Raw genomic sequence first — 20,416 nt, forward strand, 5'->3', positions numbered from 1 at the left:
CAAAATGTATGAACGAGGTTCTGCTGTATTTGTGACAATGCACATGGCCTTATCTGAAGTGCCGCATAAGGCATATTGTGTTATCTAAAATTTGATGTGCAGTCAAATAGCACATACATTTGGAAGCTGTGAAATTGAACTGATGTGCTTTCCTAAACATCCTCAGATGTCACAGCATTCCTAAGAATGGCCAGATTATACAGTGTTTAAGTTCCTGTATGATGCCATTCACTACAGCTATGATGGTTGTTGTCACTAGCATGGATTTACATGGTGCTCGTAAACTGAATTAATTATTGAGCATGTATCTGTTTCATTGGCATTACAATGTGGAGGTTTCTGCAGCTCAATGCTTCCAGAATGCAGTAAAATCAGATTGTGCAGTGTACTTTCTGAACCCCATATATAAAACATTTAATAACAGTTGCACAACACACACACACACACACACACACACACACACACACACACACACACACACACACACACACACACACACACACACACACACACACACACACACATAACCTTTAATAACAGTTGCACTTGAAGGAACTTTACATGACCTCGAAGAATTGTTCACTGAAGTGATGGCCTTACATGAGTATTTACAAGACCTCATAGTAGGAGACGGTTCAATTTCACAGCCTGAGTCCTCTCGCACCACCAAGACTTTGGCGTCTCTCAATGGTGTAATCTTCCTTCATGTAATTGTCGTATACTACGCTATCACTAATACCGTTTTGCCCTTCCGGAGAAACTGCAGGCTTTCTCTCTCCCTCCCTCCCTTTCTTTTCAGTGAGTCCTAGTATAAGCGCTACTGCACATGACTGCTGATGATTCTGATTTCAAATGAATCCGGCTTTGCCTAATTTTTGGTTACTGAGTTAATTATAGAGGGTGTGCCAACTACCACGCAGCAAGACTTAAAAGAAAGGAGCAATTGTGTTACTCGAAGAAAACCTAGAGCATATTGCTTCCAGCACAGTGGAGTAGCTGCCAGTAAATATTTCGTTATTGAGACTTAATTAGGTAATTGCAATTATATAACTCGGGAAGTAGTGCCCTGATTATCATAGTGTCAATGAGGCATTTGTAGGCACCCCCAAATGACACCTAACTGCGGTGCTTTCAGCGACGTACTAATTGCGTAAAATTTTTTTCTGACTGGTAAAGAAACCCCGCGAAATATGAAAAATACCACGTGACTGCGCTCCCACCCGCATCATAAAGCAATGCCCGAAAATAAGCTGACTGAAAGCAACTGCTTTGCCCGTCGCAAACACAAAGAGGCCGCATCACCTTAATAATGGTACGGAAAGAGCACCAACATCAGGTTTCGCAGCATTGCAGCTATTCCTTCCTCTCATTTCTACATCACACTTATAATACGTCTCTCAAGGCCGCGTCACTTCTTCAAGGATACGCTCATGTAATGCTGTCCAGTCAGTGTGTGATCGAAGAAGATGGACCGATTATAGCATCGGTGTAAATTCCGAACCACACATTGAACGACCACTGGTTCTGGTGCCAAGTGTGCTTTACCCAGTGTGGATTGGAGTCACTCCAATAGTATGCATTATGCAAATTCACCTGGCCATTCTTGCAAAACTTGGCTTCATCTGTGCACATGATGTGGCTCAAAAAGTCCGGTGACTCATCGGATTTTGTGAGGACCCCATTAGAGAAATCTATATGATCCTGCAGGTCCCTATCTTCTAAGCATTGGTGCTGGTTAAGGTGGTACAAGTGAAAGGCCAAGTAATTTAGAATCTTCCAAACTGATGACTTGGAAATTGGTACCTGGGAGCATGCTAGCATGAGGGTTTGAGGCCATAAATGCTAGAACATCCGTGCGTAGGCTAGGACTCAAAGATCGAATCTTACGCCGCTGTTTCCTGAAGCTGCTGGTTTGTCTCAGGTTTTCATAATTTCGGACCATAGTCGGTGCATTTGGTCTACCGCCACACTTCCATGACTGATATATATTTGCTGCCTTCCTTTTGTTGCCATTTGCAGCTCCCAAGGCAAGGATCACGTTTTCCTTCTGCTCATTAGAGAAAGACACGGTGACTGGGATGAAACAAAACGCACCTTTGAACCTCTGCACTGACATTGTCAATGTGCATTTTTGGCGATAGGTTTTGTGGCAAAAAGAAGAGGAAAGGAAAAAAACGAAAATCCATGCATTTTATCTACGCTAAGACAACAGCTATCATAGCTTGTTTCCAACTAACACCTATGAGGGTACTGGGCCGACACCAGGTGGCGTAGAGTAGCAGGCACGGCACAGTAGGCAATTGTGTAGAGTAGATTGACACACCAAACATGACATGTTACTTCAGCCGAGGCACGGCAGGTAAGGAACTAGCTCGATCACAATGTTTTTTTTTATTATTATTTTCTTTATTTCATTCCCACTAGCTAGAGGGAGCCCGTTTGAGGGCGCTGCTTTATGATGTGGTTGGGAGTGCGGTTACATGGTATTTTTCATATTTTGCAGGGTTTATTTATCAGTCAGAAAAAATTTGTACTTAGATGTCCCTTGGCTGCCTACAAGTGCCTCGTTGACACTTTGATAATTAGGACAGCATGTCTCAAGCTAGGTAGTTAGGTAGTTAGGTAAGTTACCCAATTAAATCTCAGTAACAAAGAAATTACTGGTGGCTACTCCACTGTACTGGAAACAATATGCACTAGATTTTCTTCGGGTTATGCAATTGCTATTTTTTTTTTTATTTTAGTGCATAATAGTTAATTGGGACACCCTGTATATATTTATGACCTCTGCATCCAAGTGACAATGTTTCCATCCCTAATAAGTGTTGTAAATTATTAGAAGACTTCTTTTTTCATGAACCGTTAGCAGTGCTTACTGGAAAGAGAGGCAATACTAAGACATGCATCATTCATGTACACTTCACATGCCATTGACAAAAGACTCTGCTGAAGGGGTCATTGAAGTCCGCAGTTCTTCTTTTTTTTTTCAGGGTCAAAAAAGCACACAAAGCAATTTGAAGCGAGGTGAACATACAGCCATGGAAAGAAGAATGATGGGTGTAACGTTAAGGGGGGACGCGGCTTTCGCATCGCGAAAAATTGCCAAAAAATTGATTTTTTTAAAATCACATTTTCAGTTTCTATAACCCCTTTTCTATCTCATACCCAAGTATCATCGCTTAGAAGTGCTCTAAAAATTCGTTTTATCAGCCAAGGTGGCGAAAAATCTCGCGGAAATCAAGAAAGAACAGCGTTTTTCAAGCCACAATATCTCCGGAACGGCGCGACTGAGCGCCGCCATCTTGGTCTCGTTGGAAAGCACATTTCTTTCTTCAAATTTACCGCTTCAGCTATCTCCTCCATACAGAAACAAGCGCACAAAAGCAAATGATTGAAGGTCGTGCCAGAGTCTGCGATTGGCCGCGCCCGTCACCTGACTCTAGCGCGTTTCTCCGATGGTCCGGCGCTCGCGTCGTCTGCTCGGCTCTTTGCACCTCGCAAGTCTGGACGTCTCCACTCGCCGTAATCTCGACGTGTCAAAACGGGCGCTACGCGGACATCGCAGTAGCGTGGCCGATCCCTATGCTTGTGGACGTGTCAGACTCGCGGCTAAACATTCCGAGCATCGGCGACGCGGATTTAGCGACCAAGGTTCACGCGCGGAATCCTCGGACATGCGGCTAAGCCTTTCAGCACTCGGTGTTTCGGAATTCGTGACGAAACACATCGCGCATGCAATCCTCGGACACGCGGCTATGCATTTCGCACCTAGGGAGTCTCAGACTCGGCGATTAAGCACATCACGCGAGGACTTCTCGGACCATCGCCTAAGCATTTCGCGCGTCGGCCCCTCGGACTGCGCGAATAAGCGCATCGAGGGTCGACTCCTCGAGCCCGCGATTAGGCACTTCGCGCATCGGCACCTCGGACTGCGCGGCGTAAGAGTTGAGGAGGACGTCGGGATGAAAAACTTGGGAGGTTTATTTACATTATTTACAGTGAGAGTCAATTAACAGTCTTCGAGTCATTACGGGCCGGCAGCAACTCGGACGCTGCGGCCCGTCGCAAGAAGTTCGAGAGAGATGAATCAAGGAATGCTCTAGCCATGCTCTTCTGCTGCTCCCGGTCTGCGTCTTTTAAGCCCTTCGGTGTCTCGAAGACACGTCACGTTCGGCCAATGGGAGAGCCCGCTCAGGTGACGCCATTTTCGGCCAATCGGCGAGCCCGCTCACGTGTCGTCATTTTCGGCCAATGGTAGGCGCCCGTGCGATGGAGTCACACCCGGCGAGGAGAGTTGCTGCTCGTGTGTTTGTCCGAGGGCTTTCTTCTCCCTGCGGTCTTGCCTTGCCGACTTGCAAGGCACCGTCACAATAGGCGGATGGGGGGGCGACGCCACCAGGTTTTCACGGCGCATTACAGCCGTCTTGCTTCGGGACCCACTTTACCCGCCACCGTGCCAGGCTCTCGCTTCACTTTCAGGAAGAGTCAAGCAGTGAATAGCTCCACCGGCTGCACACGAAGTGGGGTCCGCCAACTTGTTTGCACGTGCCGTGCCTCAGGAATGTGGTATCCGTGTTTCTGCGCTCCCTAATTAGCTGTGGTGCGATTCGATGTGGTCTGGGGAACTCGAAGTAGGCTCAGGAAACGGTCCCGTATCTAACAGCGGCTAGGTACTTCGCACATCGGCACCTCGAACTGCGCGACTAAGCACATCGCGCGTCAGCTCTTTGTATCTGCGGTTGGGCATTTCGCACATCAGCACTCGGACCCGCAATTAAGCATATTGCGCGTTCACTCTATTATCATATTGTCACGATAGCTTGTAACAATATGTATCATACCACTCCTTCATAAAGAGAACCTCATCATAAGCTCTGTTCACTAGGCCCCTTGGGCTGGCACAGCCACCTGGCTGCAGAAGTGATTGAGGCATCATACAAAAGTACAATTCTGGAAAGCACCTAGCAGCTGCAAATCTATCACTGGCTTTCTAATCCTAAGTTCTACAGCCATTGTCAAGTAAAGATGACTTGGGAGGCTGCTGACACTCAGAGCATTCATTCAGTAACATGGTCAATTCTACCAAAAGAAAAAAAAATGCCTCACTGATTGTACTGGAGATTGCTATCAATCGCACAGCCTGCGGGTAGAGGCTGCCTGAATGTACACTGGAACTATATTCATGCCCACACAGAGTTCTGCACGTCACTTCGTTTGAAACTTAGGCACCATGCTCTTTGTAGAGCAATAGCAGCAATGAATGCCCTATAAAAAGAAAAGGGGGGAGGGGGAAGCGCACCAGACCAGAGGCCACATGTACAAGAAGCCCCACATCACAAAACACCCCAAAGACTACAAATTTGGTGCCTTTTAGAGAACTGAGGAGGTGAAACATTGAGAGCCATTTTCTCAAAACTGTTTTTCTGCCTTTCTGCTCAGTTTCTGGAGCTGATTTCTTTGTTACTGTTTAACATATTTTGACTCCGTTTTTTTTTGTCACGTTCCTTGGGCTACAGTGCAGGTCGTGACATTCTCGCTTTCTTATCTTGACCCTTTGTAAGTTTACGATACGGCTATTCGTCTACCCCAAAAGTACGCTTGATGCGAAGGTAACATAAAATATGGCTCTCTGAAATATTTGTGTTGCAAAAAAATAAAAGAAGCAAGAATGTCACGACCTTCAGCACGCATTTAGCTATGCAGTCAATACTTAACAAGCCTTCTGTCGTGTTTTTTAAGTTTCTCGGGCTCTCTAGAAAGTTAAAGGGAGAAAAATTCTGCTCAATCAAATTGAAGAAAATGTTCTCAAGATGTCACTCTGAAACTTTTAGGGAAGCATCCGGGAGACATTCTAAACATTTGTGCCAATTTTCATCAAAATACATGAAGAAATAAGGAAGTTGCTTTTCAAAGCCACGTTTTCTTATGCCCCCTTAAGGGATAAGAAAAGAGCAGATTGGGTGAGGGAACAAACGCGACTTAATGACATCTTAGTTGAAATCAAGAAAAAGAAATGGGCAGGACATGTAATGAGGAGGGAAGATAACCGATGGTCATTAAGGGTTACGGACTGGATTCCAAGGGAAGGGAAGCATAGCAGGGGACAGCAGAAAGTTAGGTGGGCGGATAAGATTAAGAAGTTTGCAGAGACAACATGGCCACAATTAGTACATGACCGGGGTAGTTGGAGAAGTATGGGAGAGGCCTTTGCCCTGCAGTGGGCGTAACCAGGCTAATGATGATGATGAACATACAGCAACGTAATGATTCTCTAGGCATAGGCTATCCATACCTTTAGAAATAATTGTTAATTGGCTACCTCCTACTCATTCAAAGATAGAATAAGCTTTCTCCTGTGTATATATTTTGTAGTGGGTAATATGCATGTGGCACTGTGCGGACTGCCACCGCTGCGGCGCAAGACACGAGCGCGGGTTGTTGATGCGAAGCGCTAGGACTCGTGATCTAGAGCTACCTGCGATCCCTCGAACGAGCTACAATAAACCCCATTTCATTTGGTGGAGCTGCGGGGTAACCTCGAAAACTGGAACTCCGAAGCCGGACGCTACCGACTGCTGCGACCATGCCTGACGAAACCACCCAGGAAGATGCACCACAGCCTCCGACGATCATCGTTTCCGGTGCATTGCGCCAGCGTGATCCTGCCATCTTTAGCGGCACCGATGGTCATGACGTGGAGGATTGGTTGTCATCTTACGAAAGGGTGAGCCAGCATAACAAGTGGGATGACATCACGAAGTTGCACAATGTGCTGTTTTACTTAACCGACGTCGCGAACCTCTGGTTCCGAAACCACGAACACGATTTCACAACGTGGAGCAGATTCAAGACAAGTTTCACAGAAGTGTTCGGGCGCCCCGCTGTGCGCAAGCTTCGCGCAGAACAACGCTTACGGGGGCGCGCGCAACATCACGGTGAAACGTTCACAAGTTACATCGAAGATGTCATTGACCTGTGTAAGCGCGTGAATCCGTCAATGGCGGAACAGGACAAGATAAAACACATTATGAAAGGCATTGATGAGGACGCATTTCAAATGTTGCTAGCGAAGGATCCGCGTACCGTGGCCGAAGTTATCAACTTGTGCCAAAGTTTTGACGAGCTACGGAAACAACGCATCTTAGCTCGGCGCCCACCACCTACGGAAGATTCGTTAGCAGCATTGGTTATTGGCGACAACCACACACCTTTGCTGACGCAAATAAAAGAATTTGTGCGCGAGGAGGTCGCGCGACAGCTCTCGATTTTGCCGACCACGGAGAAGCCTTCTCAATATTTGGCTCCAGCGATCCGACAGGTAATTCAAGAGCAAGTGACCGAAGCTCTTCCACCTCCGTGTCAGCCGGCTCCTGTGGCCGCGCCTCTGACGTATGCTGAAGCCGCTGCACGGGCGCCTCGTCTGCCGGGATTCTCACCTCCGCCTTCAGCGCCTCTCCAGCCGGTGTTCTCTCATCCGCCCTCGCCTCGCCAGCAGGTCGCTGCCTTTTTCAGCGCACAGCAGCAAGGTACAAATCCTTGGCGCACTCCTGACAACCGCCCAATATGCTATGCCTGCGGTACACCGGGACATGTAGCGCGCTTCTGCCGCCGGCGCTTGCCGGCCTTCGTGGGCACCGCGCGACCACCCAGCTCCGGCTTCCGACCTTTCCGTATGCCTTCACGACCACCACTGGAAGTCTACGCTGCTGATGACATACCAGCACCGCAGTCACAGCTCTACAATACTCATCGCTCGCCTTCCCCTCGTCGGCGCTCACTCTCACCCATGCGTCGTAGGCCCAGTGCCAGTACTACTGAGGCGGAAAACTGATTTCCTCAGTTCCTGAGGCACGAACTGCGTCATCGTCGGAACATCAAAGTCCTCGTTTTTCCCCCGCTAACGTTATTGAAGTGTCTGTTGATGGCATCAAATGTCTTGCGCTCGTCGATACAGGTGCTGCTGTATCTGTGATTAGTGAGAAACTTTGCCGTGAATTACGGAAAGTGACCATGATGCCTTCAGTATTATTGCTTAGAACAGCCAGTGCACAACAAGTTCAGCCAGTCGCTATGTGCACTGCCAGGGTGTTGATTCGAGACATTTTGTATTCGATTGATTTCTTTGTGCTAACTTGTTGCTCCCATGATGTGATTCTCGGTTGGGATTTTCTGTCGCACCATCACGCCGTCATTGACTGTGCACGTGCTGAGGTTCAGTTCTCCGTTCTGTGCGATTTGCCATCTCACGACTTTCAAGTTCATGATGTTACCAGGATCTGTGTAGCTTCAGATACTGACCTTCCCCCTCACAGCGCGGTATTTGTCCCTCTTTCATGCGCATCGCTTGCCGAAGCGACGGTCATGTTTTCACCCGCTGCCGTCTTCATTCGCCGCCAGCCTATATTGTTGCCTTTCGCCCTCCTTACGGTTCACCATGGGGCTGCAGAAATACTGATTTCTAACCCAAATTCGTACACTTTGGCTTTGCACTGTGGCGAGCCTATTGGTACCATCCAGACTGTGGACGCTGACGTTATTGTGCATTTCCCTGTTCCCGACGACGTGGATACTCCCAACGTAACAGCACTGGCACCCCATGTGCCATCTAACCGAGTACCACCGGATGTTTTTTGTCGCTCTATTGCCGATGACCTCGAGCCGACACAACGTGAGCGGCTTATTACTCTTTTAAATGATTTTCACGCCTCTTTTGACTGCAACCAAGCATCATTAGGCCGCACAAGTACCGTCTCTCACCACATTGATACGGGACACCACGCACCATTACGCCAGCGTCCGTACCGCGTGTCATCCACCGAGCGTCGTGTCATCGCCGAGCAAGTTGAAGACATGCTTGAACGTGGTGTTATCAAGCCATCCTGCAGCCCTTGGTCATCTCCTGTAGTACTCATTAAGAAAAAAGATGGCTCGATTCGTTTCTATGTGGACTATCGTCGCCTCAACAAGATTACACGAAAAGATGTCTATCCTCTACCGCGCATAGATGACGCCCTGGATTGTCTTCATGGTGCCGAATTCTTTTCTTCTTTGGACTTGCGATCGGGCTATTGGCAAGTGCCAGTGGATGAATCCGACCGCTCGAAGACAGCTTTTATTACGCCTAATGGCCTGTATGAGTTTACAGTAATGCCATTCGGCCTCTGCAATGCACCCGCGACATTCGAAAGGATGATGGACAATCTTCTACGAGGCCTCAAATGGAAGACGTGCTTGTGTTATTTAGACGACGTGGTAGTTTTCTCCCCTGATTTCACCACTCACCTCTCTCGTCTACGCGAAGTCCTTACTTGCCTTACCACCGCCGGCCTTCAACTTAACTTGAAAAAGTGCCGCTTCGGAGCCCGCCAGCTGACCATACTTGGCCATGTCGTGTCCAAAGACGGCGTCCTTCCCGACCCTGACAAACTTCGTGCTGTCGCAGAATTTCCGCGGCCGACTACAGTGAAAGAGCTCCGCAGTTTCGTCGGTCTTTGCTCTTATTTTTGCTGCTTTGTGCGCAATTTTGCCTGCATCATCGCTCCCCTGACGAAGCTCCTGGCTGGCTCTGGTGACCTTCGTGACTGGACTCCGGCATGTGACCAAGCCTTCACCACTTTGCGTCGTCGGCTTACCTCACCGCCTGTTCTACGCCACTACGACCCGAGTGCACCGACTGAAGTTCATACCGACGCCAGCGGCGTTGGTCTTGGGGCCGTCCTTGCACAACGGAAGCCTGGCTTTCCAGAATACAGTAGAACCCCGCTGTTACGTTCCTCACTGCTGCGTTTTCCCGGCTGCTACGTCGTTTTCATCCGGTCCCGGCATAGCTTCCATAGGATCCAATGTATAAGGAACCCCGCTGTTACGTTGTAGCTGTGAAAACGTTCCCGCATGATACGTCGCAACTTAGCACTCCGAACCCGCCTGGGCTAAAGTAGACAACGCGCTCCAACCGCCATTTTGGCTTTTGACGAGTTTTGGCTGGGCTTGGCCGGGCTTGGCTATAGAACTGGCTGCAAGAAGCCGCACGCCAGTTCGAGAGGCCGCATGAGGCCGCCACTAAGTGGCCATTCGTGAAAAATGATCTTACTATCATCACTGTGATTACGGTCACCGCTTGGTTGTTGGACGGGTCGACTCACGGAGGAAGGAAACTCGGGAGAGGCCCTGACGTCACTCTTTGTGAAGCTAAAGTGAAACCGAAAGTTGGCGTTGCTCGTGGCGTTGCTCCGCCTATCGGGCCTGCTCTCCTCTCTTGTTTACGTTTCTCACACGCCGCGCTGCGCGCAACCGGGCTGCTCGGACGCGCGCGCTCCGCAGCAATACTAAACAATCGTTAGCACGTTAGCATGATTACGCCAAAGAGGGCAAAATTTCCCGCGGATATTCGTTCGTCCGTTGCCATTGCCGTGGCGCGGTGACGACAAGGAGCACGAGCCGCATGATGCCGGGGAGTTGCCAAATCCTAGCTTTGGAGAAGCCGTCGCGGCTCTGGACCTCCTCCGCAGGTACGTCGCACCTCACAGCGACGCTGACAGCAATGCGGCCTTCCAGGGTATTGAGAAACGTGTGGCGATTTATAGCGAGCGAAAGAAACGGCAAGCCACCATTCTAGACTTTTTTAAGTCCTAAGCGCACTCTGTGGAAATAAATTGTCTATAGTTGAAGCTGCACTTTTTTCATTCATTTTCGGAGCTTTCCTCAATGTTGCGTTTTCCTGGCTGTTACGTTTTTTTCCCCCGGTCCGGTGAAAAACGTATGAACGGGGTTCCACTGTATGTGGTTGCATATGCGAGTCGTGCTCTCACGAAGGCAGAATCCAATTATTCTGTCACGGAAAAAGAATGTTTAGCTATAGTTTGGGCCTTAAACAAATTTCGCCCTTACTTGTATGGCCGTCCGTTCGACGTTGTGACAGACCACCACGCGCTCTGCTGGCTTGCGTCACTGAAAGACCCGTCGGGGCGTCTTGGACGTTGGGCTCTTCGGATCCAAGATTTTGACATTCGCGTCATTTATCGATCCGGGCGCCAACATTCTGATGCAGACGCGCTCTCCCGTGTGCCCATGCGATCCGACGAAAGGCCACCTTCATCCATAGAGTGCCCGGTTGCTACGCTTGCTGTTACTGACATGCCGTCTGAACAGAGAAAAGATCCGTGGATTCTGTCTCTTATTGACATTCTTAGCAGTTCTTCAATGTCTACATGCCCTCGAGCCATTCGTCGCCAAGCCACCCACTTCGTGCTAAGGGACGCCATCTTGTACCGCCGAAACTATCAGCCCGACGGTCGCAAATGGCTGCTAGTCCTCCCTCGCCATTTGCGTTCCGACGTATGCACGTATTTCCATGCAGACCCACAACAAGCTCATGCTGGCGTCCTGAAAACCTACGCGCCAGCGGTACTACTGGCGCGGCATGTATTCTTATGTCCGCAAATACATTCGGTCATGTGCAGCCTGTCAGCGACGCAAGACATCTTCTCATCCGACAGGCCCTCTGCAACCTTTACCGTGTCCTGCACGTCCTTTTGATCGGGTTGGCATCGACCTTTATGGGCCTCTTCCATGCAGTGCTGCCGGAAATCGTTGGATAATTGTCGCAGTAGACCACCTGACAAGATATGCTGAAACTGCTGCACTTGCTTCGGCTGCTGCTCGCGACGTCGCCGCATTCATCTTACGGCATTTCGTCTTACGGCACGGCGCACCGCGAGAACTGCTCAGTGACCGAGGCCGTGTCTTCTTGTCCGAAGTTATTAATGAGCTACTCACCGCGTGCCGCACTATTCACCGCACCACTACGGCGTATCACCCACAAACTAACGGTCTAACGGAACGATTCAACCGCACCCTTGGGGACATGCTCACCATGTATGTTGCGTCGGATCATTCAAATTGGGACGATGTCCTCCCTTTTGTGACGTACGCATACAATACCGCCGTTCAGGCTACCACAGGCTTCTCACCATTTTTCCTTCTTTATGGGCGTGAACCATCCACTACCCTCGACACCGTACTACCATATCACCCGGATGCCTCTGAATTCACCCCTCTTTCCGAAGTTGCTCGCCATGCTGAAGAGTGCCGCCAACTGGCTCGCTCGTTCACGTCGGATACCCAAGGAATCCACAATCAGCCCACACAGTCCTTCGCCGTGGACTCTCACGTCTGGCTTCGGCTGCCCTTCCAAGCTCCAGGCCTTAGCCCAAAGCTTGCTCCGAAATATCAAGGTCCGTACCGGATCGTCGCGTGTACTTCGCCTGTGAATTATGTGGTCGAACCGGTGACGCCATCTTCGGACAAACGCCGCCGTGGCCGCGAGACTGTTCACGTCAGCCGCCTGAAGCCGTACCACGACCCCCTTATCGTATCATCGCCTTAGGTCACCAGGATGGCTCCTCTTCGCCCCGAGGGTAGTTGTAGTGGGTAATATGCATGTGGCACTGTGCGGACTGCCACCGCTGCGGCGCGAGACACGAGCGCGGGTTGTTGATGCGAAGCGCTAGGACTCGTGATCTAGAGCTACCTGCGATCCCTCGAACGAGCTACAATAAACCCCATTTCAATTTAAATATATTGTGTGTGTGCATGGTGTTTACAGTGGAAATTTAAAACAGTGTTGAAGTGAGGGGATGAGGCAAGCGCCGCTGGTTATATTAACCCTTTCGCTGTCACGGACGTACCGGTACGTCATCGCGCTTCCCCCCCACAGTGTCACTGACGTACCGGTACGTTCTCTATCGTGCATTCAAGATTTCACGCCTGAGCGCAAAGCTGGCGCTCCTGGATTGGCTGTGCTATCTGTTGACTCTTTCTACAAGTTCGTATATTCGCCCCGACCTGTCTTAGTCCATGTATTGAAGAGTACGGTGCGACTGCCACTCCCCACTTTCTATTTGCTGAGTGGCGCGGTGGCTCCGCGTTCACTGGACCATGCGTCGCGCGCGTGTGGTTATGAGTTCAAGGGTTGTTCTGCCTTCTCCGCTGGTTTGAAGGTTTTTATTTTTCTTCTGTTGGTGTGTCTGCTACGGCGCGTCAAGTTCAGGCGCACGTGCCGTTGCCTCTCCGAAAAGAGTGACTTGATTGCTGCTTTCGCTCTCTCGCCGCACCCTCGCTTCCGACTTGCAGCAGTAAACGTAAAGCCCTTCGAACTTTGTTTAGCCTTTTTCCATCTCCCTCTGTCTTCTTGATCACGCAACGTCCCATTTCTCTTGTGCGGGCGACTGAAAGCGCATCCTCCTCTCTGCGCGCGGTTACTTTCGGATGGCTGAGCGCGCGGGGACCTTCGTCTGCTCATTGGAGCAGTGGCTCAATTCCGATTCAGAAAACGAGCCGAGCTCGGATTCGGACTCGGACAGAGTCGCATGCGAGGAAGAGGGTTCCGCATCGTCAGATTCGGATGTTGAACGGGTTTTATAGTCAGGCTGATGATGATGATGATGATGTTTACTAACAACAGCTGCAGAACACTGGAATGTGCATATTGCATTGACTATGTTATTTGTATACCAGTCATAATCAAAAATAAATTGCTATGTTCATTCCCTGTTATGCTCGTTCCCTGAAGCCAAGCCGACACTGGGGGTGCGTCACGGCGAGAAAGGTCCGACAGCGAAAGGGTTAATGTGCCTGTCCTCCTGCTGTCAGGATTTGCACAAATGAAGCGAAGTTATGAATTAAATACCGTGCACATTCACACTAACAATCATGCAGTAAGCTTTTAACAATAAAAACAATAAAATTTTAGGTGAAAAGGTTGAGGTAAGCCAAAAGAAACCACAAGTGATGTGGGTGACAAAATTCTGGTAATGACACTTTAGGTCCATGTGCGGGGTGGGCAGGGAGGCGAGCCCCTTCTCCCCGGAAAGCTCCAGAGAAAGCTCAAGCCCCGGAGCCCTCCTGTAGTCGGCGCCTATGAGTGGTGACATAGTCAAGTGGTGTGAAGCACCTCAATAACAGCAAATAGGCTGACTACATTGCAGCATGTCTCATCACAATGGCAGTAAACCCAAAGGTGCCAGGACTTTCTCACCACGCCAATGGCAGCAGGCACTGCTTGTGGACTTGTAACATCCACAATGGTGTGTTGAGATCTATAAAAAATCTTGAACATTGCATTTCAGCTAGGGAGTGTTAAGCATTTACACCACCATGAAATTTGTATTGACCATTGATTGTGTCACTTAGCCCCTACTGCAAATTTACCTTTGCTTTGCGAAGACGGCTTCATTGATGATTCTGCCATGGAACGGGCAATGGCAAGCAGGACTTCATCAAATTTGTCATTTTTCATTTGTTCCTGTAAATGTACAATAGTAAGAAAACTTTGACACAACAAAAAAAATTAATTAAATAACACAACAGAACACAACAAACAATAATGTTGTGGTAATATGTGTATATGTAAAATAGAATGTATAAAACATCTTCAGTCAGACTTTCTCAATAGGACAAATTGCACATGATAAAATAATGTACCAATAGCTCAACCAATGTTACCACCTACCAAACATAAAGTTGTGATAGGCCATTTGCAAACAAAACAAAAGAATTGTACAGGTCAGTCTGGTCCTTCACAATAATCTGCACCCCAAGTCATAACCAAGCACAACAATGTGAAAACATTCACATTAGCTATTGAGGTGTCTAAATATGGTATATAAGCATAAAAAAAATTTCTGCATGTTTTTTAAATATATTCATATAGAGATGTTAATAACAAATACTTATGAAGCAGAACTTCAAGAAAATGCAAATTCATCACAGAGCAAAGATTTTGCACCATTCCTCTCTTCACCACTTGTATTCCGAGAGAAAAATTTTAAACACAGCAGCACAACCAAAATGTTAGTGCAAGTAAACTTATGAAGTATTGCCACGAAAGAATGTGGAGAGCTTGACTACTGGAAAGACATGACTCTCTTCACGATATTTGATTGCTCACATTCTGTCACTTATCTTAATTTAGTTCGCGACCTGGGATTATACCTCCTAATCTTTTAAAAACAATATTTTAACAGCTTTCCACAGCTGCAAGTTAAATGCAACAATTTTAGCTATCTTCATGTACACACCTTGAGTTTTGCTTCTCAGCACATTGAGTGCTCAGTGGATTGGCATTTGTGACTCAGGGTAAATTTCAATGCTGTGCTCTATGTTTCAAACAGTATACAGTGCTCTGGCAGCATGTTTTACATTTGGCTGGTCAAAATATAGTGCTCAAAACATGCTCACCCGACTCATTCAGAGTGCCATGCTCAGCTTGGAGCGTTTGAAGACTCTCTCATCTTTGAGCTGTGAGCACAGCCAACAGCTGACAACATTTTGGTCACACAGCTTCTCCAATTACTCAGGACTACTTTGGGAACAGCTGAGCATTCAGCTCAGAAGAGGGCTTTCTCCAATTACTCAGGGACACTTTGCGAACAGCTGAGCATTCAGCTCACAAGAGGGCTTTGCGTAGTTGCAAACTAAGTGAGAGCGTAGTAGGAGCCAGTAAAATGTGCCAATAGACGTTTCATACGAGATGCTGTGCCATAGTGATATGTCATGGTAACGCCAAGGTAATGCGCTAGGAAGTGAACTAATGCAGCAAATTAACGGTAGCTGTGACGTGGAGAGGATGTTCACCCAACTACCGTTACACTCAGAGAAGGGTGGCTAATTTGTCTAGTTGGTATTCCATTGATTTTGCTGGAAGAGCGTATATTGGGAACCAGTAAAATATGACAACAGACAAGGACTAAAAACCTGAGAGATTGCCATTCCCCCCCCCCCCCCCCGCCAGTATTGTTCACAGGAATGCTCCCAACCAACAGACATAATGTTTTTTCACAAAAGTGGTGCGGGAGCTGTAATTCTTGTTCCCTCGTGATTTATTAGTGGTCACAGTGGTGAAGGCCTTTTGGCTTTCACATTTCAGCTGTGGCAGAATACCAGTGTCTTCATCTGAGACATGCTTTTTGCTACTGCATGCACAACATAGTTATTTTTTCACCAGTGAGCTGGTTGGCATCAGATCATTCGTCTATCGTAATGCCAGCAGATTTGATGCTAGCGTGCAGGCTACAGTATCACTTACGCATTCATCATCATCATCAGCCTGGTTACGCCCACTGCAGGGCAAAGGCCTCTAACATACTTCTCCAACTACCCCGGTCATGTACTAATTGTGGTAATGTTGTCCCTGCAAACTTCTTAATCTCATCCACCCACCTTACTTTCTGCCACCCCCTGCTACGCTTCCCTTCCCTTGGAATCCCGTCCGTAACCCTTAATGACCATCGGTTATCTTCCCTCCTCATTACATGTCCTGCCCATGCCCACTTCTTTTTCTTGATTTCAACTAAGATGTCATTAAGTCGCGTTTGTTCCCTCACCCAACCTGCTCTTTTCTTATCCCTTAACGTTACACCCATCATTCTTCTTTCCATAACTCGTTGCGTCGTCCTCAATTTAAGAACCCTTTTCGTAAGCCTCCAGGTTTCTGCCCCGTACATGAGTACTGGTAAGACACAGCTGTTATACACTTTTCTCTTGAGGGATAATAGAGTGTTTTAGTTGAGCGTCTTTACGGTACGCTCCGCTCCGAGCTGCCCCGCTAAGCCACAGCGGAGCGGCGGGCGATTTTCACGTTTTAGTTATACGTTTAGCGTAGCGGAGCGGACCTTTCGTAGTTGCAGCGCCCCCTGGCTAAATTCAGGGTAATGAAAGAAAATGAAAACACTTTATGATCACTCTTATACAGTAAAACGTATATATGTATATATATAACTTATTTCTCCATGAAGTATCTAGACGTGCTCTTGTATTGCGTTACTGGTCCATTTTATCCAATGGAAAATAAAGCGCCGTCTTGGGGAACGCCACATGTTAGCCAGCGCGCTTGCTTTCTGCATCCAATCCAATCCGTTCTGACGCCAACGCTAGCCAAAGTGCTGCGCGGCACGCTCCGCTCAGGCAGCTTCTAAGCGGACCGTGTTCCTCGCTCCGCTATCCCGCTTACGGCTAAGCGGACGGCGCATGCATATTCACGCTTCAGCTCCGCTTAACTGCTTAGCGGAGCGTAAACACGCTCAACTAAAACACTCTAATGGTAACCTGCTGTTCATGATCTGAGAATGCCTGCCAAACGCACCCCAGCCCATTCTTATTCTTCTGATTATTTCAGTTTCATGATTCGGATCCGCGGTCACTATTTGCCCTAAGTAGATGTACTCCTTCATCACTTCCAGTGCCTCGCTACCTATCGTAAATGGCTGTTCTCTTCCGAAACTGTTAAACATTACTTTAGTTTTCTGCAGATTAATTTTTCTGCAGACTGTACTTACGCATTGCATCGAGCCAAAACAAAACTACTGCTCACCACAACTAGCGCAGACGAAACTGTGGTCCCTATCAATGCCATCATGGATGGATGGTGACCCCGTAATTCTGAAGGCACGCAGCCAACACACACTGAGTCAAAACGAAAGTACAGTTTGCCACATCTGCTGCAGAAGAATCTGTGGTCACTATTGACACCGCGATCACAAATATTGACAATGCAGTTCTGACGGCACGCAGTTAACAAGCACTATGTCATAACAAAACTACTGCTTGCTAAAACCACTACGAACAAAACCTCAGTAGCGGTCAGCGTGATCACGGATGATGACTGTGCAGTTCTGAAAGATGCAGCCAATGCGTGGAACGAGTCAAAACGAAGCCATTATTAAACGCAACCTGGTAGACAGAACCGTGATCGCTACTGACATGATCACAGATGGCTACTACTCACTTTTAGAGGCATGTGCCCAACACAGTGTGATGCGCAGCAGCAAAAACAAGAATAAAGGCTATAAAGACAAACACAAAGCGTTTCAGTGTTATTGTCGTTTTCAACTTATAAATGGCGATGCAGACTCCACCACTTTGTTTCGATCAGATGCTAGCGCCGCTTTTGCTCTTTTATGTCACACATTTGCGGCTCTCTGTGCTTGCCACGCTCTGAGGGTTGTCCAAATTAACCAGTGTGCAACCAAATACATCCAAATTAATGAGAGTTTGATGCCATTAAGTAATGCGTATGCCAGAGGACGAGACCGAATTATCAGGTTTTCCTAATTAACGGGGTCAAATTAATGAGGTCTTACTGTACTTTGTTAACATTGTAGAGAACAAAGTAAGGAAGAGAGCATCAAACCCTTCTCTATATTTGCAGTTTTTGTTAACGTGGTTTATATTAAATATATTAATAATGCCTGAGAACGAGAATTAGTGGAGATGAGTTCATCAAATTATTTGCAAGCAGCTCTCTTTGCCATATGTTCCTGTGAACAATTTTGCTTGTTTAAATAAAATGATTGTGTGCAAGTGCAAAAGGAGACCATTGCTTGTGTTAATCGTTCTTAAAAGTTACCAGAAAAATCACTATCTTAGGGCTGCCAGAAAACAAAACCCTGATCTCTCCCCAGTTTTCGTTTTTAGAAATACTAACACCTTCGTTTTACACCTACTGCCCTGAATTTCATAAACATAGAACCCGCAAATGGAGGACCCCACATATATTCGTTATGGTGAGGATCTTTAGCTAGCACTTGTTTCATTGTGTGTCCCATACAGAGCAGAGCCTTTAAAGGCATCCTGAACACCCCTCACGCTAGGTGAAAAAACAGCTTGCGGATAGCATAAACTGCTGTGAACATCTCAGCCAAATTTTGCAGTCGTGCGCAGCACGTGGAGCTTGCAAGCAGAGTATGAATTCACCTTTTTCTCAAACGCTCTCTTTCCAAGAGAAGATTGCTCCTTACACTATTCTGGGTGCTTTATTTTATAATATAGTAGATTCCCATATGCAACTGCTGTTGGCTAATAGCTGACATCTATCAAGAAGGGTGTTTGGATCAGTGCTCTTTTTCTTATTGTTACTGCATACATTTATCAATGGAGTTTGATAAACAGACTGAAGTAAGCAAAAATGTGCTTTCGTATTTCGATAATAATTATGTACTTCTGGAAGAAGCTGGCTATTGCCTGCTCATGCTCGGCCACGGTCGCCTGTGTAGGAATTAAAGTTTGGCCACCCTTCTTATTTGTGTCATAGCTGTCGGGTCTCACCAATTTCTACTTGTTTTGAACACTCAACTAGCCTCGAACCATGCGAAACTTAAGGTCCCAGTACACGTCCGTTTGTCAGCGTGTGCCAACTCCTGGCTGCTCCTCACACGCTTGAGAACAGCACGATACCACTGCATAAGTGCTCCGTCACTTGGCTTTTTTCACATTTCGCAGGCTTTCTTTGCAACCCGGAAAAAATGGACTACGTAAGACGTATCGTAAAGGAAACAACTCGATTGGTGGTTTCTGAAGGTGCTCTACAAATTTGCGCACCATACTTGGGGTCCTCAGCAAATAATTAAAAAGTTGGAAAACTAAACTTAATTAGTGAGTTATGGGGATAACAAAAAATTGTCTGAGTTACTATAGGCTATTGCGAATAGTATGCATTCAGTTAAATTCGCCTCCAACGCGCCTTTCATATTTAAATTCTTGGCTTAAGTTATGTGGGACACCCTGCATAAGTGCCAATGTGCAAGCGAAGCCGGTATAGCAAAAGCTGCATTCCAGCATATCTGAAGAATATTTGTGCAATGCAAAAACAGTGTGCACTTCCGAGCCTTTGTCTGCCATTTCGATAGGCAGGGTCAGTTAATTACCTCAGTCAAAAGGTCTCAAATGCACTGTTGGCAATTTAGAAATGTCAACAAATTTGATAACTTTGAAAGTAGCAGTGCCTCACAGAGTGATCCAATAGACACTTTTTAAGAAGTAGTGAGCACATATGTGCCATTGAGCACCTATGGCACCTAGTGAGCACCTAGTGAGCACCTATGTGCCATCAAGTGGCACATAGGTGCAGCACAGCAGGAGCACCTTTTCACCTATTTTAATTTCTCAGCTGGTGCTGACGGCGTACAGTGGCAAAGGGAGCTCGAAAGCTTGCTATTAGAATAAGGGGTAAGTTTTACTCTGTTGTTGCACTTCTTTGCAAGGCTTTTTCAATAAAAAATTGCATCAAAATCCGCCAACATAAAGCTGCATGTTAAACAAAGCATGACTTCATACTATCTCATAGCAGAGTGTGGGTGTAGGCCAGTTGGTGATTCATGTTTTTGGGAAGTTACCGCAAACAAAACACGAGACTTGAAGAAAGGGACAACATGAAGCGGCTGTGTTGTCCCTTTTCTGATTACCCCGGCCAAGGTGTTCGCCCCTTTGCCTCTATCACCATTCACAGCGGCACAAAAATTAGTACAATTTGCTTCAAACACGAAACACAGTGGAATCTCGACAAACAGAAATTGCTTAAACGGAACTCCCTCTTTAACGGAACACCATCCTCATGGTTGGCTGGTTTTGTATTCATGCAATT

At 47.4% G+C, this 20,416-nt stretch overlaps 1 protein-coding gene across 2 annotated transcripts in view; it reads right to left on the bottom strand.

Moving 5' to 3' along the window:
* The window catches only part of woc (zinc finger protein without children), a 114,467-nt gene that overhangs the window by 36,091 nt on the left and 57,960 nt on the right, over positions 1–20,416 (bottom strand). For both annotated transcript variants that reach the window (XM_050169827.3, XM_055065797.1), the window contains exon 13: positions 14,209–14,302. In XM_050169827.3, coding sequence (XP_050025784.1) covers positions 14,209–14,302 — 94 coding nt within the window. The remainder of the gene's footprint in view (positions 1–14,208; positions 14,303–20,416) is intronic.

This window comes from Dermacentor andersoni, chromosome 6 (assembly GCF_023375885.2).
Source record: "Dermacentor andersoni chromosome 6, qqDerAnde1_hic_scaffold, whole genome shotgun sequence".
NCBI lineage: Eukaryota > Metazoa > Arthropoda > Arachnida > Ixodida > Ixodidae > Dermacentor > Dermacentor andersoni.